Source organism: Neoarius graeffei, chromosome 28, assembly GCF_027579695.1.
Source record: "Neoarius graeffei isolate fNeoGra1 chromosome 28, fNeoGra1.pri, whole genome shotgun sequence".
NCBI lineage: Eukaryota > Metazoa > Chordata > Actinopteri > Siluriformes > Ariidae > Neoarius > Neoarius graeffei.
In genome coordinates, this window is record NC_083596.1 from 47,244,798 (window position 1) to 47,263,713 (window position 18,916).

The window sequence follows — 18,916 nt, forward strand, 5'->3', positions numbered from 1 at the left end:
GGACAGATGAGACCAAAGTGGAAATGTTTGGCCATAATGCACAGTGCCATGTTTGGCAAAAACCAAACGCAGCATATCAGCACAAACACCTCATACCAACCATCAAGCATGGTGGTGGAGGGGTGATGATTTGTGTTTGTTTTGCAGCCACAGGGCCTGGGCACCTTGCAATCATTGAGTCAACCATGAACTCCTCTGTATACCAAAGTATTCTCGAGGCAAATATGAGGCCATCTGTCCAACAGCTAAAGCTTGGCCGCAACAGGTCATGCACCGGGACAATGATCCCAAGTACACCAGCAAATCTGTAGCAGAATGGCTGAGAGAGAAAAGAATCAAGGGTGTTGGAATGGCTAAGCCAAAGTCCAGACCTCAGCCCAATTGAAATGCTGTGGCCGGACCTTAAGAGAGCTGTGCATAAACAAATGCCCTCAAACATGAATGGACTGAAGCAATGTTGTAAAGAAGAATGGGCCAAAATTCCTCCACAATGATGTGAGAGACTGATAAAATCATACAGAGAACGATTGCTTCAGGTTATTGCTGCAGAAGGTGGTTCTACAAGCTATTGAACCATGGGGTATACTTGCATTTTCACTTAATTTTTGTGAAATAAATAATGACACAGTGGGTTAGGTTTACATACTTATACGACCTGGTCAGGATCAGATGATTTTTGGTTATGTCTTGATTGGTAAAACCATGTAACTGGAAGAGGGTGTACTTTGTTTTTCACATGACTGTATATATATGTGTGTGTGTGTATATATATATATATATATATATATAGTGGTGCTTGAAAGTTTGTGAACCCTTTAACATTTTTTTTTATATATCTGCATAAATATGACCTAAAACATCATAAGATTTTCACCCAAGTCCTAAAAGTAGATAAAGAGAGCCCAGTTAAACAAGTGAGACAAAAATATTATACTTGGTCATTTATTTATTGAGGAAAATGATCCAATATTACATATCTGTGAGTGGCAAAAGTATGTGAACCTTTGCTTTCAGTGTCTGGTGTGACCCTCTAGTACAGCAGTAACTGCAACTAAACGTTTCTGGTAACTGTTGGTCAGTCCTGCACACCGGCTTAGAGGAATTTTAGCCCATTCCTCCATACAGAACAGCTTCAACTCTGGGATGTTGGTGGGTTTCCTCACATGAATTGCTCACTTCAGGTCCTTCCACAGCATTTCCATTGAATTAAGGTCAGGACTTTGACTTGGCCATTCCAAGTCAAATTCTTCTTTAACCATTCTTTGGTAGAACGACTTGTGTGCTTAGGGTTGTTGTCTTGCTGCATGGCACACTTTCTCTTGAGATTCAGTTCATGGACAGATGTCCTGACATTTTCCTTTAGAATTCGCTGGTATAATTCAGAATTAATTGTTCCATCAATGATGGCAAGCCGTCCTGGCCCAGATGCAGCAAAACAGGCCCAAACCATGATACTACCACCACCATGTTTCACAGATGGGATAAGGTTCTTATGCTGGAATGCAGTGTTTTCCTTTCTCCAAACATAATGCTTCTCGTTTAAACCAAAATGTTCTATTTTGTTCTCATCTGTCCACAAAACATTTTTCCAATAGCCTTCTGGTTTGTCCACGTAATCTTTAGTAAACTGCAGATAAGCAGCAATGTTCTTTTTGGAGAGCAGTGGCTTTCTCCTTGCAACCCTGCCATGCACACCATTGTTCATTGTTCTCCTGATGGTGGACTCATGAACATTGACATAAGCCAATGTGAGAGAGGCCTTCAGTTGCTTAGAAGTTACCCTGGGGTCCTTTGTGACCTCGCCAACTATTACACGCCTTGTTCTTGGAGTGATCTTTGTTGGTCGACCACTCCTGGGGAGGGTAACAAATGGTCTTGACTTTCCTCCATTTGTACACAAGCTGTCTGACTGTGGATTGGTGGAGTCCAAACTCTTTAGAGATGGTTTTGTAACCTTTTCCAGCCTGATGAGTTTCAACAACTTTGTTTGTGCCATGATGCACTTCCACAAACATGTGTTGTGAAGATCAGACTTTGATAGATCCCTGTTCTTTAAATACAACAGGGTGCCCACTCACACCTTATTGTCATCCCATTGATTGAAAACACCTGAGACTAATTTCACCTTCAAATTAACTGCTAATCCTAGAGGTTCATATAGTTTTGCCACTCACAGATATGCAATATGAAATCATTTTCCTCAATAAATAAATGACCAAGTATAATATTTTGTCTCATTTCTTTAACTGGGTTCTCTTTATCTACTTGTAGGACTTGTGTAAAAATCTGATGATGTTTTAGGTCATATTTATGCAGAAATATAGAAAATTCTAAAGGGTTCACAAACTTTCAAGCACCACTGTTTGTGTGTGTGTTGACAGTGATGTGTATTAACTCCAAAAGTCCAACAAGAAAACAAGTGAAGTACATATATCTCACTAATGTAATAAGGTGCTGGATGGTGGGAATGGATGAATCCTGTAAAACAGTAACCAAGCTGACATTAAAGCAAATGCACCTCAGGCAGCACTGACAATTTGATTGGTCAGCATCATGCTTTTTCTATTGGTTGTTGAATTTTGATAGTGTCATGTCATCAAAACCTGAGAGAGAGAGCACAGAAATCTGTGAGCAACAGATTCGCAAGTGCATAAAAGTAGTCTGAGCAGGGGCTATTTGAGAGAGAGAGGGCAGGTTTTGAACAGGAGCAGAGCAAATCTGCATATGACTAGGGGTTATTTGAGAGAGAGGGGAAAACATTGCAAAAGCTGACTGTGAAATTAATCAGTACTGCACTGAAATTGAAAGACTACACCCTTGGTCAAAGATATGAATAAAACTCCATATGTTTATACACTCACCCTCAAGAAAGAGAGAAAAAATGAGATCACACATCTTCCCAAGTCTTCTGTGATATGCTGTCGTAAGCAGTATATACGTAGATGAGGCAGTAGCAAAGCACATCATTCTGTTATCTGTTCAGTTTTTTTTACATTGATTAATGTCTGTGTTTTTAATGAAAGGAAGTGGGAATCTGATATTCTGTTTATTCCTTTATGCTCTACAATAGCACATCGAGACATTACAAAATATTTAACTATATATTTAAAATACACAGGGGGAAATGCACATACACTGACACACTGTATACTGATAAATATATGCATATATCAGAAAATAGTATTTTCCAAAAAAATCACAAGATATTTCTGTTCCATAATGGGAACTAGTAATATATTAGCACAATGCTACATTCTACAGATTTACTGTGAGATGACTGATTGTTGTCGAGTTTTCCTCCTTTTTATTAAGACACACATCAGCTGTGTTTTAACCAGATTAACAGATACTTTCCACATTTTCAGATGAAACCATTCACATCTGTAATAATGCATAAAGTCTTCTCACTGTATTTTTTACTTTAACAGTTTGTGTTGCCAGACAGAAGTAAATATCAACCACAATACACATTTCCACTGCGTGATGGTCCATCCCAGATGCCTCCGAGCCCAGAGACGTCTACTGCACTTCTGGACACAGTTAATATCAGGCTTCCTTTTTTGCACAGTAAAGTTGTAACTGGCATTTGTGGATGTAATTTCGTATTGTAGTGCTTGACAAAGTAATCCTGAGCCCAGGTGGTTATATCAGCTATAGATGAATGACAGTTCTTGATGTAGTCTCGTCTGAGGGATTGGAGATCATAGGTGCTCAGCTTAGGCTTGAGCCCTTGCCCTTTCCACACCAAAATTCTTCCAGATTCCTTGAATCATTTAATGTTATGCACCACAGAGCATGAAATATCCACATCCCTTCGTATCTTTCTTTGAGGAACATTGTTTTTAAACATTTCAATAATTTTATCATGCCTTTGTTGAAATCTATATATCTTTGACCCATATTTGCTCCTCAAAGCCTAGGCCTATCCTGGATACTGATTTTGTGCCAAATCATGATTACAATCATCTGTTGACATCACCTGTTTCAATTAACATCATTTAGTTGTTTTACCTTATTCCTAGCCCTAAATTTCCCCTCTCCCAGCTTTTTTTGGAATGTGTTAGAGGCCTGAAATGCAGGAATTGATGTATATTAACACATGAAATGAAGTTGACTAGCGTTACGGTGATGTAGTGGTTAGCACTGTCACCTCATAGCAAGAAGGTTCTGGGTTTGAGCCCAGTGGCTGAAGGGGGGCCTTTCGGTGTGGAGTTTGCATGTTGTCTATGTGGGTTTCCTCTGGGTGCTCCGGTTTCCCCCACAGTCCAATGACATGCAGGTTAGTTTAATTGGTGGCTCTAAATTGAGTGTAGGTGCGAGTGTGAATTATTGTTTGTCTCTATGTGTCAGCCCTGCGAGGATCTGGCAACTTGTTCAGGGTGTACCCCACCTCTTGCACATAGTCAGCTGGGATAGGCTCCAGCTTGCCTGTAACCCTGCACAGGATAAGTGGTTACGGATAATGGATGGATGAAGTTGACCAGACCAAACATGAAATATCTTGTGTTTTTGCTGTCTGCAATGAAATACAAGTAAAAGTAAATTTAGAAATCACTGCTCTTTTTTATTTTTTTTTTTTTTAGTTGCATTTCCCAACTTTTTCTGATTTGGGGCTCTAAGAAGGCATGCCAGTGGAGGCACTGTGATGCTCTGGGCAATGTTCTGCTGGGAAACTTTGGGTCCTGACATTCATGTGGATATTACTTTCACATGTGCCACATACCTAAACAATGTCGTAGACCAAGTACACCCCTTCAGGGCAAGGGTAAGATAATACGCCCTGCCAGACTGTAAAAATTTTCATGGGCTACTGAGGAACAGAATGGTTTGAGGCTTGGCCTCCAAATTTCCCAGATCTAAATCTGATCAAGCATCTGTAGAATGTGCTGAACAAACAATTCTGATCCATGGAGGCCCCACTTTGCCCTCTATAGGGGAGTATTCCAGAAAGTGTGTTTAGTGAAAACTCTGAGTTTGGTAACCCTGAGCTGAGGGAAACTCAAGGTTTTCCATTCCAGAAAGAGTGGTAAAGCAAAGGTGACCAAGGGGGACCTACACAATGTTAGGCAGGTGGTTTTAATGTTATGGCTGATCAGTGTATATGTGTATATTCAATCTGATTTGGTGTGTTGAAACATTTGATTGCTCAGTTTATGTTCAATCAATGAAACTGTCCACACCTTGTCTCCTGTTTTTAACAGCCCTTGGCAGAAATGGAAGTATTCATTCCGGAACTGGTTGAAAATCATGCTGAGGAAAAGAACAAATATGACTATAGGTAACATGCCTGCATTTTTATTTCAAGGGTGGACAAATCAGTAGCCAGGCATCCAGGAGAAGCAGATTTCATGTCCAGGGTTTTAGATTTTTATTCATAATGCCCAGCAGGCAAGTAGATTCAATAATGCAAAAAAGAAAGAAACACTAGTTGTTAATGCAAAGCAAAAGAGGTTATTTTTATGTACATTTGAGGTAAGTTGTTCACATCTGCTCATCATGGATATGAACATCATGGCAATATTGGCCTTTTAATGATTTCTTTGAACTGTTCTTTTTCTGGGGCAGCAGAATGATTATATTTCATATATCTTTAAACATTTAAACAAATATTAGGTGTGATTTCACACCTAATATTTGTTTAAATGTCCCTTAGCAAGTTTCACCTTGACCAGATGCTTTTGGTAGCCATCAACAAGCTTCTGGCAGAATTGTGGTTGGATATGTGACCACTCTCCTTGGCAGAATTCAATTAAATTTTTTGATTTTCTCATATGGACCTGATTTTTAAGCATAGTTCACAATTTTCGATTGGGTTGAAGTCAGGAATTTGGGAAGTTCTGATTTGGCCTGCTTGTCATTTTCACAACCAGCTTTGATACGTGTTTGGGATGACTGTCTTGTTGGAACACCCAACTATGTCCAAGTTTCATTCATTTTAGCCAATGGTTTGAGATTATGCTGAATAATTCTGATGTCCTCTTTTTTCATTATTCCATCCACTTTGTGCAAGACACCAGCTCCACTGGCAGTAAAACAGGCCCAAAGCATGATGCTACCATCACCATGTTAAACAGTTGGTACAGTGTTTGTGGGGTTGAATGCCTCATCTTTACTCCTCCAAACATACCTCTGGTCATTGTGGCCAAATGTTCCTTCAGAAGGCTTTTTCTTATGCTCAGCCACAAACTTTAATCATGCTTGATTGTGTCAATTTTTGAGCAGGGACTTCTTTTTTGATTAGCAGCCTCTCGGTCCATGGCAATGTAAAATTTGCTGGATTTTGACAGTGATGCTGCTATTCCAGCAGCGTCCAGTTCATGGCAGGCCTGTGCAGGGCCATAACCAGGATTTTTCAAATACTGAGGTCAAGCATGGCTGACAGCACCGAAGGGCCCCCCCGGCACAACTTAAATAAATAAATAACAAACCAAGGATAGATTTGGTGGTGGACACATTTATTTTAACAATTCTACAACTGTGGCACCATAATTGTGGTGTTTTTATCTGACACAAAAGTAGAAAGGTAGTGAACTCTTGAACTGAGTATACATACCTAAAGTACACTGAAAAAAATGGCCTGTTAAATTAACACAAAAAAATCTTGTACATCGGTTGCACTTATTAAAATCATATCCACTAAGACCAATTAAGTCATGTTTTTTTGACTGAACATGACTTAATTGGTCTTAGTGGATATGATTTTAATAAATGCAACCAATGTACAAGGTTTTTTTGTGTTAATTTAACAGGCCATTTTTTTTCAGTGTACCAGTTACCTAAAGTATTGGCATTATTTACATTGCAGCATACACATGACAGAAAGGGTGTGAACTGCTGAATTGTAAGCTTTAGTATTACACCTTATAATAGTGTGTGTGTGTGTGTGTGTGTGTGTGTGAGAGAGAGAGTGACTGAGAGTTTGTGTTATTTGTGTGTGCGCGGGCGCCAGCAGGTGCGTGAGTTTTCTGACTCTGTACCGAGTGATGGCAAACTAACAAAATCTTAGCACCGCATCCGTTGTAACTGCCGTCGTTAATGCAGCAGAGGTAATATTCTTCGGGAAACTAGTACAGAATGTGCCTAGTCACAGCATTGCGATTAGCCTTCAAACAAGCTTTGAGAAGTGGCCGCATATACAAACTGCGGCAGCAAGTCTACGACCCGGCCCCTCGGCTACCACTGAATGAAGCACCACTGTGCAATCTAAACACCTATGTGTGCCAACTCCACCAGCATGAATGGGAAGCGGTCGAGATCCACGAAAGACAGTTTAGAAAGACATTGGACACCAAGCTGCTACAAGAAAGAACTTACTTTGCGTGCTCCGGAGACCCAGCCAAATGGAGTAAAGTCATGTCCATCCTGGTTGGAGTATTCTTCCGTAACAGGATATTCCAAACAATGCATATCAACGGGAGAAGTTTTGGATTGCCGTTGCTGAAGTACGCGCTGAGAATACTGAAAAAATTCCCCCTGACAGATAAACATCTAATGGAATTAACACCGGCATCTATCACTTCCTGGATTGAAAAACAGCTGATCCTCGTGAGAGACGTCATCCAACCATCGCTCAGGCAACCGAGAGCTCAGAAACACCAACGACCAGTAAGCAGAGAAAAACTTTCCTATCTATGGCAGCATCGCAGGACAAAGGCAATTGATATAATTCTAAATAATAGTTTTTTCCCCTCGCCACCACCAACTGTTAACAACACCAGCGATGTTTATAATTACTATATGGCCAAATGTCAATCACCCCCACCACTACCGCTAACTCCGCCCCCATGGCCCATTAGTGTACAGACAGTAGCTCCAACACAATACCCATCCACTGCTCACTTCACCCCAGACGAAATTGAGAAGGTCATTACTCACCTGCCAAATAATAAAGCTAGTGGATATGATGGGGTGACATATGAATCACTTAAAGCCACAAAATCCTGGTCAACAAAAATGCTGACCAATATATTTAATATTTGTTTAATAAATGGAAAGGTGCCAGATTCCTGGAAGGGGGCCCTCATTTACAGAATCCCAAAAAAGGACAATATCCCAAATGACCCATCCACATGGAGAGACATCTCTCTCCTCCCCACTGTTTACAAGGTCTTTATGAAGTGCATACTAGCTCGCATCCTCCCATGGCTCGTGGATGCAAACATTCTGTCACCCAAACAAAAAGCCTACATAGACAGACAAGGCATGAATGAGCATGTGTTCTGCCTAAAAACAGCCATTGATGATTTTAAGCATGAATCCTGCAAATTCTACACTGTCTTTCTGGATTTTCGAGATGCTTTTGGGACACTTTCTCACAACGTCATGCTTCGTGCATTGGAGGAAATCCATCTACCTCAGCCCTTCCTGGACATCATCACAGATGTATACCAGGGATCTTTTCTACAAGTCATCTGTGGGAAGCAGCTGACAGAGCCAATACCTCTACAGGTGGGAATAAAAACAGGCTGCCCCTGGAGTGCTGTGAACTTCATCCTGGCCATCAACCAGTGGCTGAAGTGGCTCTGCCAGTGTGCACCTTCCCAACTAAGGTCCCCAAACCCTGTGCAAGGATATGCTGATGACGTCCAGATATCATCCAGGGATGAAAGTGTCATCACAGACATGCTAGCCCGCACTGACAAATTCCTCCAGTGGTCAAAACTGGAAGTGAAGCCCTCCAAGTGCGCAGCTTTATACGAGCGCCGCAGCGGTGGCAACCGCTGGTATAAATCCAAGAGCGACAAACCCCCCTCCTTTACAATCACAGGACAGACCATCAGAGTGTACTCACGCCATGAGACATACACTTACCTTGGCCACAAGTTTAACATCGCAGGAGAGTGGAGTGAACAGGTACAGGAGTTGTCCTGTGCCTATAAGACCCGAATCTCTTTGATTGATTCCTCCCCACTCCCAATTGTTATGAAAGTACAGGCCATTAGGGAGGTGGCCCTCGCAAAGATTCAACACCTGTTTGCTAATGTCCACATTCCCCAAAATGTCCTGAAAGACCTGGACAATACAACTGTGAGTGCTGTCAGGAAATGGCTGGGATTAAACACACACACCACGCGGGACATTATCCATCTGTCTCACAGGGAGGGGGGCTTTGGTGTGCCTAATGTTGAGTGGATATACAGTGCAACAAGGCTGACACATCTCCTCAGCATGCTCAACAATGATGATGCTGCAGTGAGAGAGTTAGCAAGATCCTCCCTCCTCCTGGACCTACGGAAGAGAAAGGTGCCCCCAGCTATGGGCAGCCAAGATGGCTTCCTTGGTTTCAGGAGGAAAAACAATGGGAAACTTGACACACAGGTCACAGGTTTTGGGGTCCGCTCTGACTGGCCGGACCTAAATGACCTGTGCAACAGGATGGACGTCAACCTGAAATGGACAGAGGGTATTAACAACCAAGCTGGGCCACCTGACACAGTGGTCACAGACCCATCCATCTCTGTGGAGGCCTCTGTCTACAATGATGGATTACATCAAATTCTCCATACAACATCAGCGAGGAGAGTTCTCCTGAACAACAAGCAGATGTCAATAAAACAGCGCTGGGCAGGATTGAGGATGCAGGGAAAGCTGGCTGCCCTTGACTCTGCTGACCACTCTGTGTCCCATTGTATGTACAGGAACGCCTCTGTGGGGGAGGACATCCTTTGTTTCATAGTCAAGGCCAGGCTGCAGGTGCTACCAACAAAATACAACTTGGCAGTGTGGTATCCAGACCACCATCAACCACACTGCATTATGCACCCTGGGCATGACGTGCACCCTGAATCAGTTGCCCATATCATGAATGGATGCAGCATGTATAAACCGCTCTACATTGCACGCCATGACCGCATTGTGGATCTTATTGCCAGTGCTGTTGGACCACTCTTCCCAAGCAATGTTGCCATGCATAAACACACGCATAATGGCAGAGTGGTTCAACAGCACTGAAGATGTGTTTAATGACATCCCTAACACACCAGACATTATGTTTCAGGATATGGACAGAAGGCAGGTTGTACTACTGGAAGTAGGTTGTGTCTTTGACACATACATGGACATGGCTTTTCAGGATAAAATGGCCAAATATCAGCCCCTACTGACAACCATCACCAGTAGTGGCTACTCCTGCAGACTTATTGTCCTAATATTTGGTAGCCTGGGGCATGTGTATAAACAAACTGTAAGTGGACTGAGAATGGTGGGGCTTCCTAAAGCAAGAGCAAAACAGCTTGCAAAATTTTGCTCAATATCAGCTGCAATAGGTAGCCTTGCTGTGTGGCATAGGCGATGCTATTTGTACCCATGATTTCCTGTGTGTTGCCTCTGACAACTATTTGAATCCTGTATATATATTTTAAATTGTGGGTTCAAATAAAAGAATTCAAATGTGTGTGTGTGTGAGAGAGAGAGAGTGACAGAGTTTGTGTTATTTGTGGGTGTCTGTATGTGTAGAGACATTCTGAGCAGTAATGTAAAGGCATCAGTCTATCTGGCTGTCTTGAATTGAGATCCATTTGCATGCATTCTCTGAAACAGAGTGTTCTCACCATTGCCTGTAATGTAAGTTTGTCTCATAACACATTTACTTCAACATTTCTAAAACTGTGCCATCATAACTGTGGAGTTTTGTCTGACATAAAAGTCAAAACTGAACTGAACTGAGTGTATTGCTCAGCTACCTGAAGTATTGGCATTATTTACATTTCATTATCTTAAATTACATTAGAATGTAGGGCTATTAGTTCTGTGTGAAGACTATGTATTAGAGAGAGTGTGTGAGAGTGTATTATTTGTGTGTGTGTCTATGTGAGTGAGTGAGAGAGAAAGAGTTATGAGAGAAAGAGAGAGAGTTACTCAAACCAGCCCGTTTAGTCAGCCCTGCACAGGGCTGCCTGTGACAACGTAGTTTTGAATGTTTCTCGAAATGCTAACTAAAATGTAATAGGCAATGACAATGAAACGTTTCCCCTTGGAAAGTTGGCGTGACACCGCTGAACGGTCTGCCACTGCACTGACAATATTTTCTCACCTTCCCTCCTTCTCTTTCCCTGCTCTTCTGTTGGCTGTCCAAACCTTAATTTAGTTTGTTGCAACGTTTTCATTTTGCACTCAGGTAAAGCTCTATAATGCGATGTGACTATTGGCCTACGTTAGGTTAGGTAGGCATATGTGATAGAGCGTAGACTACACCCTGCCTGTTTTATCCAAAACCCAACTTCCCCGGCCGACACTAGTATAGGCTACGTCGCGTGACGCTGCGTTAGACACAGCAACGATAGAGATAGAGGCTGAGAGATTTCAGATGACAGACAAATGTGAATTTTATTGGGGGGGAAATACAGATGACATGTGGATGTGGATGCTGCGTTTTACATTTATCACTGCTTGAATTCAGCGTAGACCAATTTTAAATTTCTGAAAAAAATACCGAGGACATGACCTTAGTGTCCTCAATGGTAGTTACGGCCATGGGCCTGTGTCTTGTTGGTTCCTGGGTTGTTCCTGACAATCTGAACCAATTTCCTTTCAGCTGAAGGTGGCAGTTTGGATTTTCTTCCGGTCCTTGACAAAATGGATACACATCCCAATGACCTGTACTTACATACAGTTGTTTGAACTGATGATCATGGTATCTTCAGTTCTTTTAGAAATGGCTACAAGAGATATTCCTAACTTGTGTAACTCTGCAATCCTCTTTCTCAGATCTACACTGAGCTCCTTGGACTTTCCAGTTGTACTGTGTGTTGGTTTATCCAATGAGGGCTGTCAAATAAACTCTTTTTATGTTGATACATTAAACCTACCAGGTGTAGTCAATCATGATCACTAACAGGAAGTTAATGGCCCTTTTCCACTACCCTTTTTCAGCTCACTTCAGCTCGCTTCAGCTCGCTTCAGCCCGACACGGCTCGCGTTTCGACTACCAAAAACCAGCACGACTCAGCTCGTTTCAGCCCTGCTTAGCCCCTAAAACTCGCACCGTTTTGGAGTGGGGCTGAAGCGAGCCAAGCCGTGCCGAGTGAGGCTGGGGGCGTGAGCAGACACTCCCCTGTGCACTGATTGGTGAGGAGGAGTGTCCTCACATGCCCACACACGCCCCGCGAGCGCGCTGGGATCTGTAAACACCGTAAACCCGGAAGAATAATAATTACGAATTACGAGAATTTCTGAAGCCTTATGTGCCTCGCCTCATCTATACGCTCTTGCCAGTATCTGTTGGCGTTGTCGGTGACAACAAGCCACAGCACCAAGACCAGCAACACTAACGACTCCATGTCCTCCATGTTTATTGTTTACTCTCCGGGTCGTGAGACTACCGCTTAAAAGCTCACTGAATCAGTGACATACAGAGCATCGTGGACGAGTTCGCGGAGCGCAAGGCTCGTCGTATGCCCTTCAAATAATGCGCGCAGTAGGCTATTGATGTTTTATTATGAGCCATGTACAGTATGTCGCCTAATGTTTTTTTGTTTCTGAGTTAACACAGTGCATTCAGTGAGGTTTGCACCGCCCTCCTTTTATTTCTGACTCTTCCTGTCACCGTTGCAACCTCTGAGCGCTCATTCGTATGCCCTTCAAATAATGTGCGCAGTATAGGCTATTGATGTTTTATTATGAGCCATGTACAGTATCCTAATGTTTTTTGTTTCTGAGTTACATGTTCGTTTGAAGGACTTGATGTACTAAATAACATAGTTGCACCCGGTAGTGTTGAAATTGGTAAACACCGCAGTTGCGGACATTTTGTAGCCTAAAATGATGTTATGATAAGCTTTAATAAAGGGCCCGGTCATTTGCCCCGCCCTCGGCCCGGCTCTGACTTGTTCCGCCACTGTCACTGATGTCACTGTTTGCGCTGCTTAACGACATCACATGACGTCCACCCACTTTCGCTAACTCCACCCAATGTGTCCACCCACTTCCAGCCAGCACGGTTCAGCGCGGTTGTAGTCGAAATGCAACTCCAACAGCCCCGCTCAGCTCGACTCGGCACGGCACGGCTCAGCCGCGTTTGTAGTGGAAAAGCGGCATAAGAGGCCTTGGCAAATTACAAGACATTTTGGAAATTTCAGCACCAGTGAATTAATAGTCTAAATGGGTGTATCTATATGTTTGGCTCTGTTAAATGAATTGAAACTTGAGCACTGAATGCTTTTTTCCTATTAAAGATGTATGTCGTATAATCATTCTGCCCCAGAAAAAAAAAAAACTAGAAAAGCACTCAGAGAGCGCAGACCTCCAGCAAGCGGGAAAAAACCGGAAGGCCAAAAGGGTCATACATCTCCCAATGATAAAGAATCCTTAAAAAAAATCCGGACGGTGATCCGGATCATCACCAAAATTTAATCATTTTTTCCTTGTCATAATACACACCTTGTCTGAAAATTTCATCAAAATCCGTTCATAACTTTTTGAGTTATTTTGAACACAGACAAACAAAGACAAACCAACGTGAATGAAAACATAACCACCTTGGCTGAGGTAAAAATTCAAAGAAATCATTGAAAGCCCAATATTGCCACTGTAATCATGTTCATGATGAGTATATGTAAACTTCTGACTTGAACTCTACATGAAAACTTATGTAGCGCCCCCTAGCTGTCCTGCTATTTTAGTGAATGCGCTCCCCGAATCCATGCGTTGAGAGATCCCTCTCTCTATAGTTAAATAATGCACTAAGTGGAGTAATTTTGTTGAATGGAACTGTTAACTTACTCAAAGATACTAACCAAAGTAATTTAACTAGTAAAATAGCATTGCGGGAATAACTATCACTGTAAAAGTGGAACCATGTCTTTTAAGCCTATGTTATGTGTCTGTGTATCTTTACCTCTGTACTTGAATTATTACCTAGAATGAGTTTTTAAATGACCCTGCTCTACTTACCCTTTAATATTTATAAACAGTAAAACCCATGTATGAATAAACTAAATAGAATACACATTCACCAAACATGAATTTAAACTATTTACTTAAAGTAGATTGTAGATATATGTACATTTATACAGGTAAGGAAATAAAATATATTTTAAATCAAAAAGTTATTAAATAAATTCACATCAATTCTGTTCCATACTGTTCAGCTCACTCTCAGGTGTAGTTACACTCAACCACATTCGGTAACAGCATCAACATAACACATCACCCCTAAACCTTCTGCTAAAGCCGGCAGTTTACCTTAAACTAAATATATTCCAGATTAAAACAAAAAGGGTACCCAGGCCAAACCTAAATGTGAGTCAAAGTAGCGATGCAGGCCTGTAACGTGGCTTGGGAACGGGGAGACCTGTAACAAAATGGCCACTTCACGCCGTGGCGCATGAAACAAAACTCACGACTGTAGATGACTTGTCGTCGGCTGCTCTCGGTAGCCTCGCAGTGCTGGCGAGGGGAATTGGACGTCGGTGTCCCAGTCGAAGGATGTCCTCCCTCTGATCAGGATTAGCTGGTCTGGTCTTTGAATTAGAGCCAAGCAAGCTACTTGCTTTCCAGTCCGCCTTAAATTCCATGAGCTCCGTTCAGTCTATTGAGGTATTTCACCCACGTGACCAAGTCACGTGATGCAGCCATTTTGGACAGCACGCTTAAGTCCTTCAGTGCAAGGCGGTATGAGATGGTGGAGACCTTTGCATATTTTAACAAGAAAGTAAGCTGTGATTCGTGTTAAATTGGATCTGTCTTTTATCACAAACACTGTACCCAGCCTTGGTATGGAGCCAAGGTTGTCGACAGAAGTCAACAGTTTGATGAAGGATGACCCCAGCAGTTTGAAACGGTACAAGGTAGGCTATGTTCACAACACTGTCTTGTTACTCGGGGGATCCGAGATCCCCTGAAACAGACATGAGATCCTTTGAAAACATGATTTGGGAAATGTTGGGGGGGTCTCTAAAATATTGGCAAAATGATGTTTATTGACATAGCAATCGTGTGTAACGGGAAGCATTTGCATATCTGAAGTATTGTGTTTACATGACGACTGCTGCTGCCAGGTTGGTTGTTGAGTAGCCTGACTGTTTTTTTTGTTTTTTCTTGCGTGTGGTATCATTGTTGACGCGAGGTTGTTTTTTGAACATGCCAATGCGGACACGATTTCCCCTGATGAGTTATGACTTCAGACGCGATGCGTGTGTGGAGGTGTGGAGTCCACGTGATATGTGCGTAAGATAGGCTTCTCATGTGTTTGGAGATCCGCGCTCTTTTTTTTTCCTCTTTCTTTTTACTTAATTTCCCCATTTATTTCTGTGTCCCGTTTCTTTCTAGCCTCTGTTATTGCGTTTTATGTCTGATGTCTGCTACATGCAACCCTAGACAAATTAACACTGCCTTGTTTCACTGCTCAGATGGGTTAACTGACCCATTTACTTTTTGCTATATATTTTATCAAAATTGCGTTAACTGATTAAACTAAACTGAAATGAAATGATCACTGCAAAGTCTGGAGTACTCTGCTGGCTCCCAATCCTGTCTCTTCACAGCTGCAATCCCTCTTGTCTGGGTCAGTAGTAAACCGGTAGTGATGTGTCAGTCGCGAACTATCCGGTTCAAAGAGCCGGCTGTTTGACGTGAACGACGGGAGCCGGCTCTTCGGTGGGAGCAGAGTTGGGGAGCCGAATTAGTTTTTTGTCCGTAGGTGCCTTAGAGAGAGAGACTTTCACAAAAAAAGTTGCTGTCCGATTGCGTCTTTGTGTTGTCTATTACCATTCAAAGGAAAAAAAGTAGCATGGTGTACGCCTACTTTTTTTGGTTGATGTCATTCACAGCTGCGAAAATACGAAAATTGGTGTAATGCTTAAAGCTGTGGAGCGCAGGGGAGAGGAGTCTGTGAGGCACCTGAGGAGGGAAAATCAGCTGTGTATTTTATATTGGTAATATAACACAGTTTTGCATTATGTTTGTGAGAAAATAATTTATTAATTGGTAAGTAAGTTTTATTTCTATAGCTAGAACATTGTTACACTGCTATACTTTACAAAGCTTTACAATGGCTACAAAAACTAAAAAATAAAATGGAAAATATCCTACTGATAAAATATAAATAATGTAATTAATTAACTAGTTAATTGCAGCAATTAAATAAAAAATAAAATCTCAGGAGCCGTTTGGGAGCCGAAAGAGGCGGCTCCTTATAGTAAGAAGAGCCAAAAGAGCCAGCTCCCGAAAAAGAGCCGAAATTCCCATCACTAGAAACCGGTAAAAGGAGCGTCCTGCACGCTGTCCCTGTCTGTTGTGGCAGCCCACAGCACAACAAGCAAACACCATGGTTATTTATAGAGTGCTTACTGACAAATTAATCTATTCTAGGTGTCTGTAACACGTTTTTTTTTCAAGCCGGTTCTCCCTCTCTGTCTGCAGCGTTAGTATGTAGCTTGACGTTCAAAATGGCGGACACCGGGGCGTCACGTGACCCTGTGACGTCAGGTGAAATACCTCAATTAACACTCGCGGTACTCGCGGTAAACTCAAAGAACTCCGCTTGTAAACCTGCTATGTTCACACACAATACATATGACTCACTGTCTGTTTGTTAAACTAAGACTTAGCACTTTAACACTCAACTGGAGCGTTTTACCAACTTTTTAGGTTACTCATATTCAGCGCTCGAAACTAACGTTGTCCCGACGTCCCGGGGACCATAAAAAATGTCATCGGGACACAAAATTATCATATCTGGGACAATCCCGGGACAATGGAAAAAAATAGATCTAGAAAAAAAGTTCTACATTAATATTATTTACAAAGCCGTAACACACATGTAGACATTCACCTAATTTGTCAATTTTAATTTTAAAACGTTAACAGCGAAAAATACATAGTAGCTTCACTTTCGATGCACCTGCATCCGTAGGCTACAGAGCAGCGCATTCTGTTCTAGAATCTTCAGCCGGAGTCCGCATTATATGGACTTGGAATGGAATTACTACCGCACACGCTGCGCCGACTCTTGCCAGAACAAAAATGCTTAAGTGGTTGAAGCGGACTGACCGCGGGGAAGAAACTGAAAGCCCAGACATAACGTCTCCGGGACCTTCAGGATCCAAAGTGTCATCGCCTGGTCTGCAGGCAACGCTAGCAACTGAATGAACTTAATGAACACTGTTAGACACGTTATAAAATACAACAGGAATGATGTGGATGATATTGACGAAAGATACCGTTCAACAGAATAAGTGAGTTTTCTTGGTGTCTTTCTAGTTCAGAAAGTTTAGTCAGTCAGCAGCACAACTAGGCTAGGACCTGGCACTATGCTGATGTTGCTAACATTTGCACCCACGTTTCGGCAGCGAAAGTTCATAAAATGGATAACGGAAAGTTCATAAAAATGGATAACGGTAATGGTGAAAATTATAAGTTGGCCTTATAAGTGCCAACAGATATTCAAGGTATAAGTAGATGAAATGAACATAAAAGGGGTCTTATTTTCAGCTAAAGTGTACTGCAGATGTAGGGAGTTGAAACATTTTCTGAATGAGCTAGTTGGCCCCTTTAAATAAACGGGTATCTATTCATACAGTGAGATCGCCAAAGTTTAATAAACTGAAAATGCAATAACTGTAATTTTGAAGTAGATGATGTATAGGACATGTGTCGCTTGTGTCTTGTGACTTATTGTAAAAATGATATAAAGGGTTCAAAATCGCATAGTTACAAATATAATAGTAACTTCATATGATAATATTAATCACTGGTTATTTCAGAGAGGAAAAAAAATGGGGACACTATTGCTTCCATTCGGGACAATACAACACAGAATTCAGGACCACTGGGGGACACAAAGAAAAAAAGTTAATTTCGAGCCCTGCTCATATTGCTGCATCACTTTTCTGCTTCTTTTTCATCTCTCCCCTCCTCGCGGATCTCCCCACTTCCTGTTCCTCTCGACCCCCAACCCTGCTCTCCCATTGGCCAACATACCAGGTAAGGATTCTTAACAAACTTAATTATTTTTACATACAAACCTTATTTTCAAAGCATTAACACGTTGATATTTACATTTTAAACATGCATCAAGTAAACAAAATTTAAAAAAAAACAGAAATCAATGACCCCAAAATCCCACAGGGCTACACTTAAACTACTACTTTTTCCAAATCCCACAGCCTGCAGCAAAACTCACCAAAACATGTGAACCCCTGACAATCACACCCATATGTGCTTACAAAATACACACACACACACACACACACACACACACACACACACGGGTATCTCAAACAAAATATCATGAAAAAGTTTTTTCCATAATTTAACTCAGAAAGGTAAACTTTCATATATTCTATATTCATTACATGTAAACTGAAATATATCAAGCCTTTTTTGTTTTAATTTTAATGATTATGGCATATAGCTCATAAAATTCAGAAATCCAGTATCTCAAATTATTAGAATATTTCCTAAAATCAATCAAAAAAGGATTTACAATACAGAAATGTCCAACTTCTAAAAAGAATGTTCATTTATGCACTCAATAATTGGTTGGGGCTCCTTTACCCCAAATTACTGCATCAATGCAGCATGGCATGGATTCTCTATGGGGTTCAGGTCCGGCGATTTGGCTGGCCAATCAAGCACAATAACATCATGGTCAGCAAACGATTTGGTAGTAGTTTTGGCACTGTGGGCAGGTGCCAAGTCCTGCTGGAAAAGGAAATCAGCATCTCTATAAAGCTTGCCAAGAGGAATAAAGTTAAAGATGACTCATTCCCTTTTATATTTTAAGCAAAAACAATTTTTTTTATTTTCATCTTTTACATTTTCAAAATGACAAAAAAGGAAAAGGGCCTGAAGCAAAAGTTTGGGCACCCTGCATGGTTAGTACCTAGTAACACCCCCTTTGGCAAGTATCACAGCTTGTAAACACTTTCTGTAGCCAGCTAATAATCTTTCAGTTCTTACCTGGGGGATTTTCACA

General features: G+C 41.6%; 1 protein-coding gene across 1 annotated transcript in view; it reads left to right on the forward strand.

Moving 5' to 3' along the window:
• LOC132875568 (NACHT, LRR and PYD domains-containing protein 1b allele 3-like) overlaps nucleotides 1-18,916 on the forward strand; it is a 53,219-nt gene that overhangs the window by 11,013 nt on the left and 23,290 nt on the right. Inside the window, exons 3-4 of the mRNA XM_060912440.1 lie at nucleotides 3,429-3,539; nucleotides 5,202-5,278. Of these exons, the coding sequence (XP_060768423.1) occupies nucleotides 3,498-3,539; nucleotides 5,202-5,278 (119 nt within the window). The 5' untranslated portion in view covers nucleotides 3,429-3,497. The remainder of the gene's footprint in view (nucleotides 1-3,428; nucleotides 3,540-5,201; nucleotides 5,279-18,916) is intronic.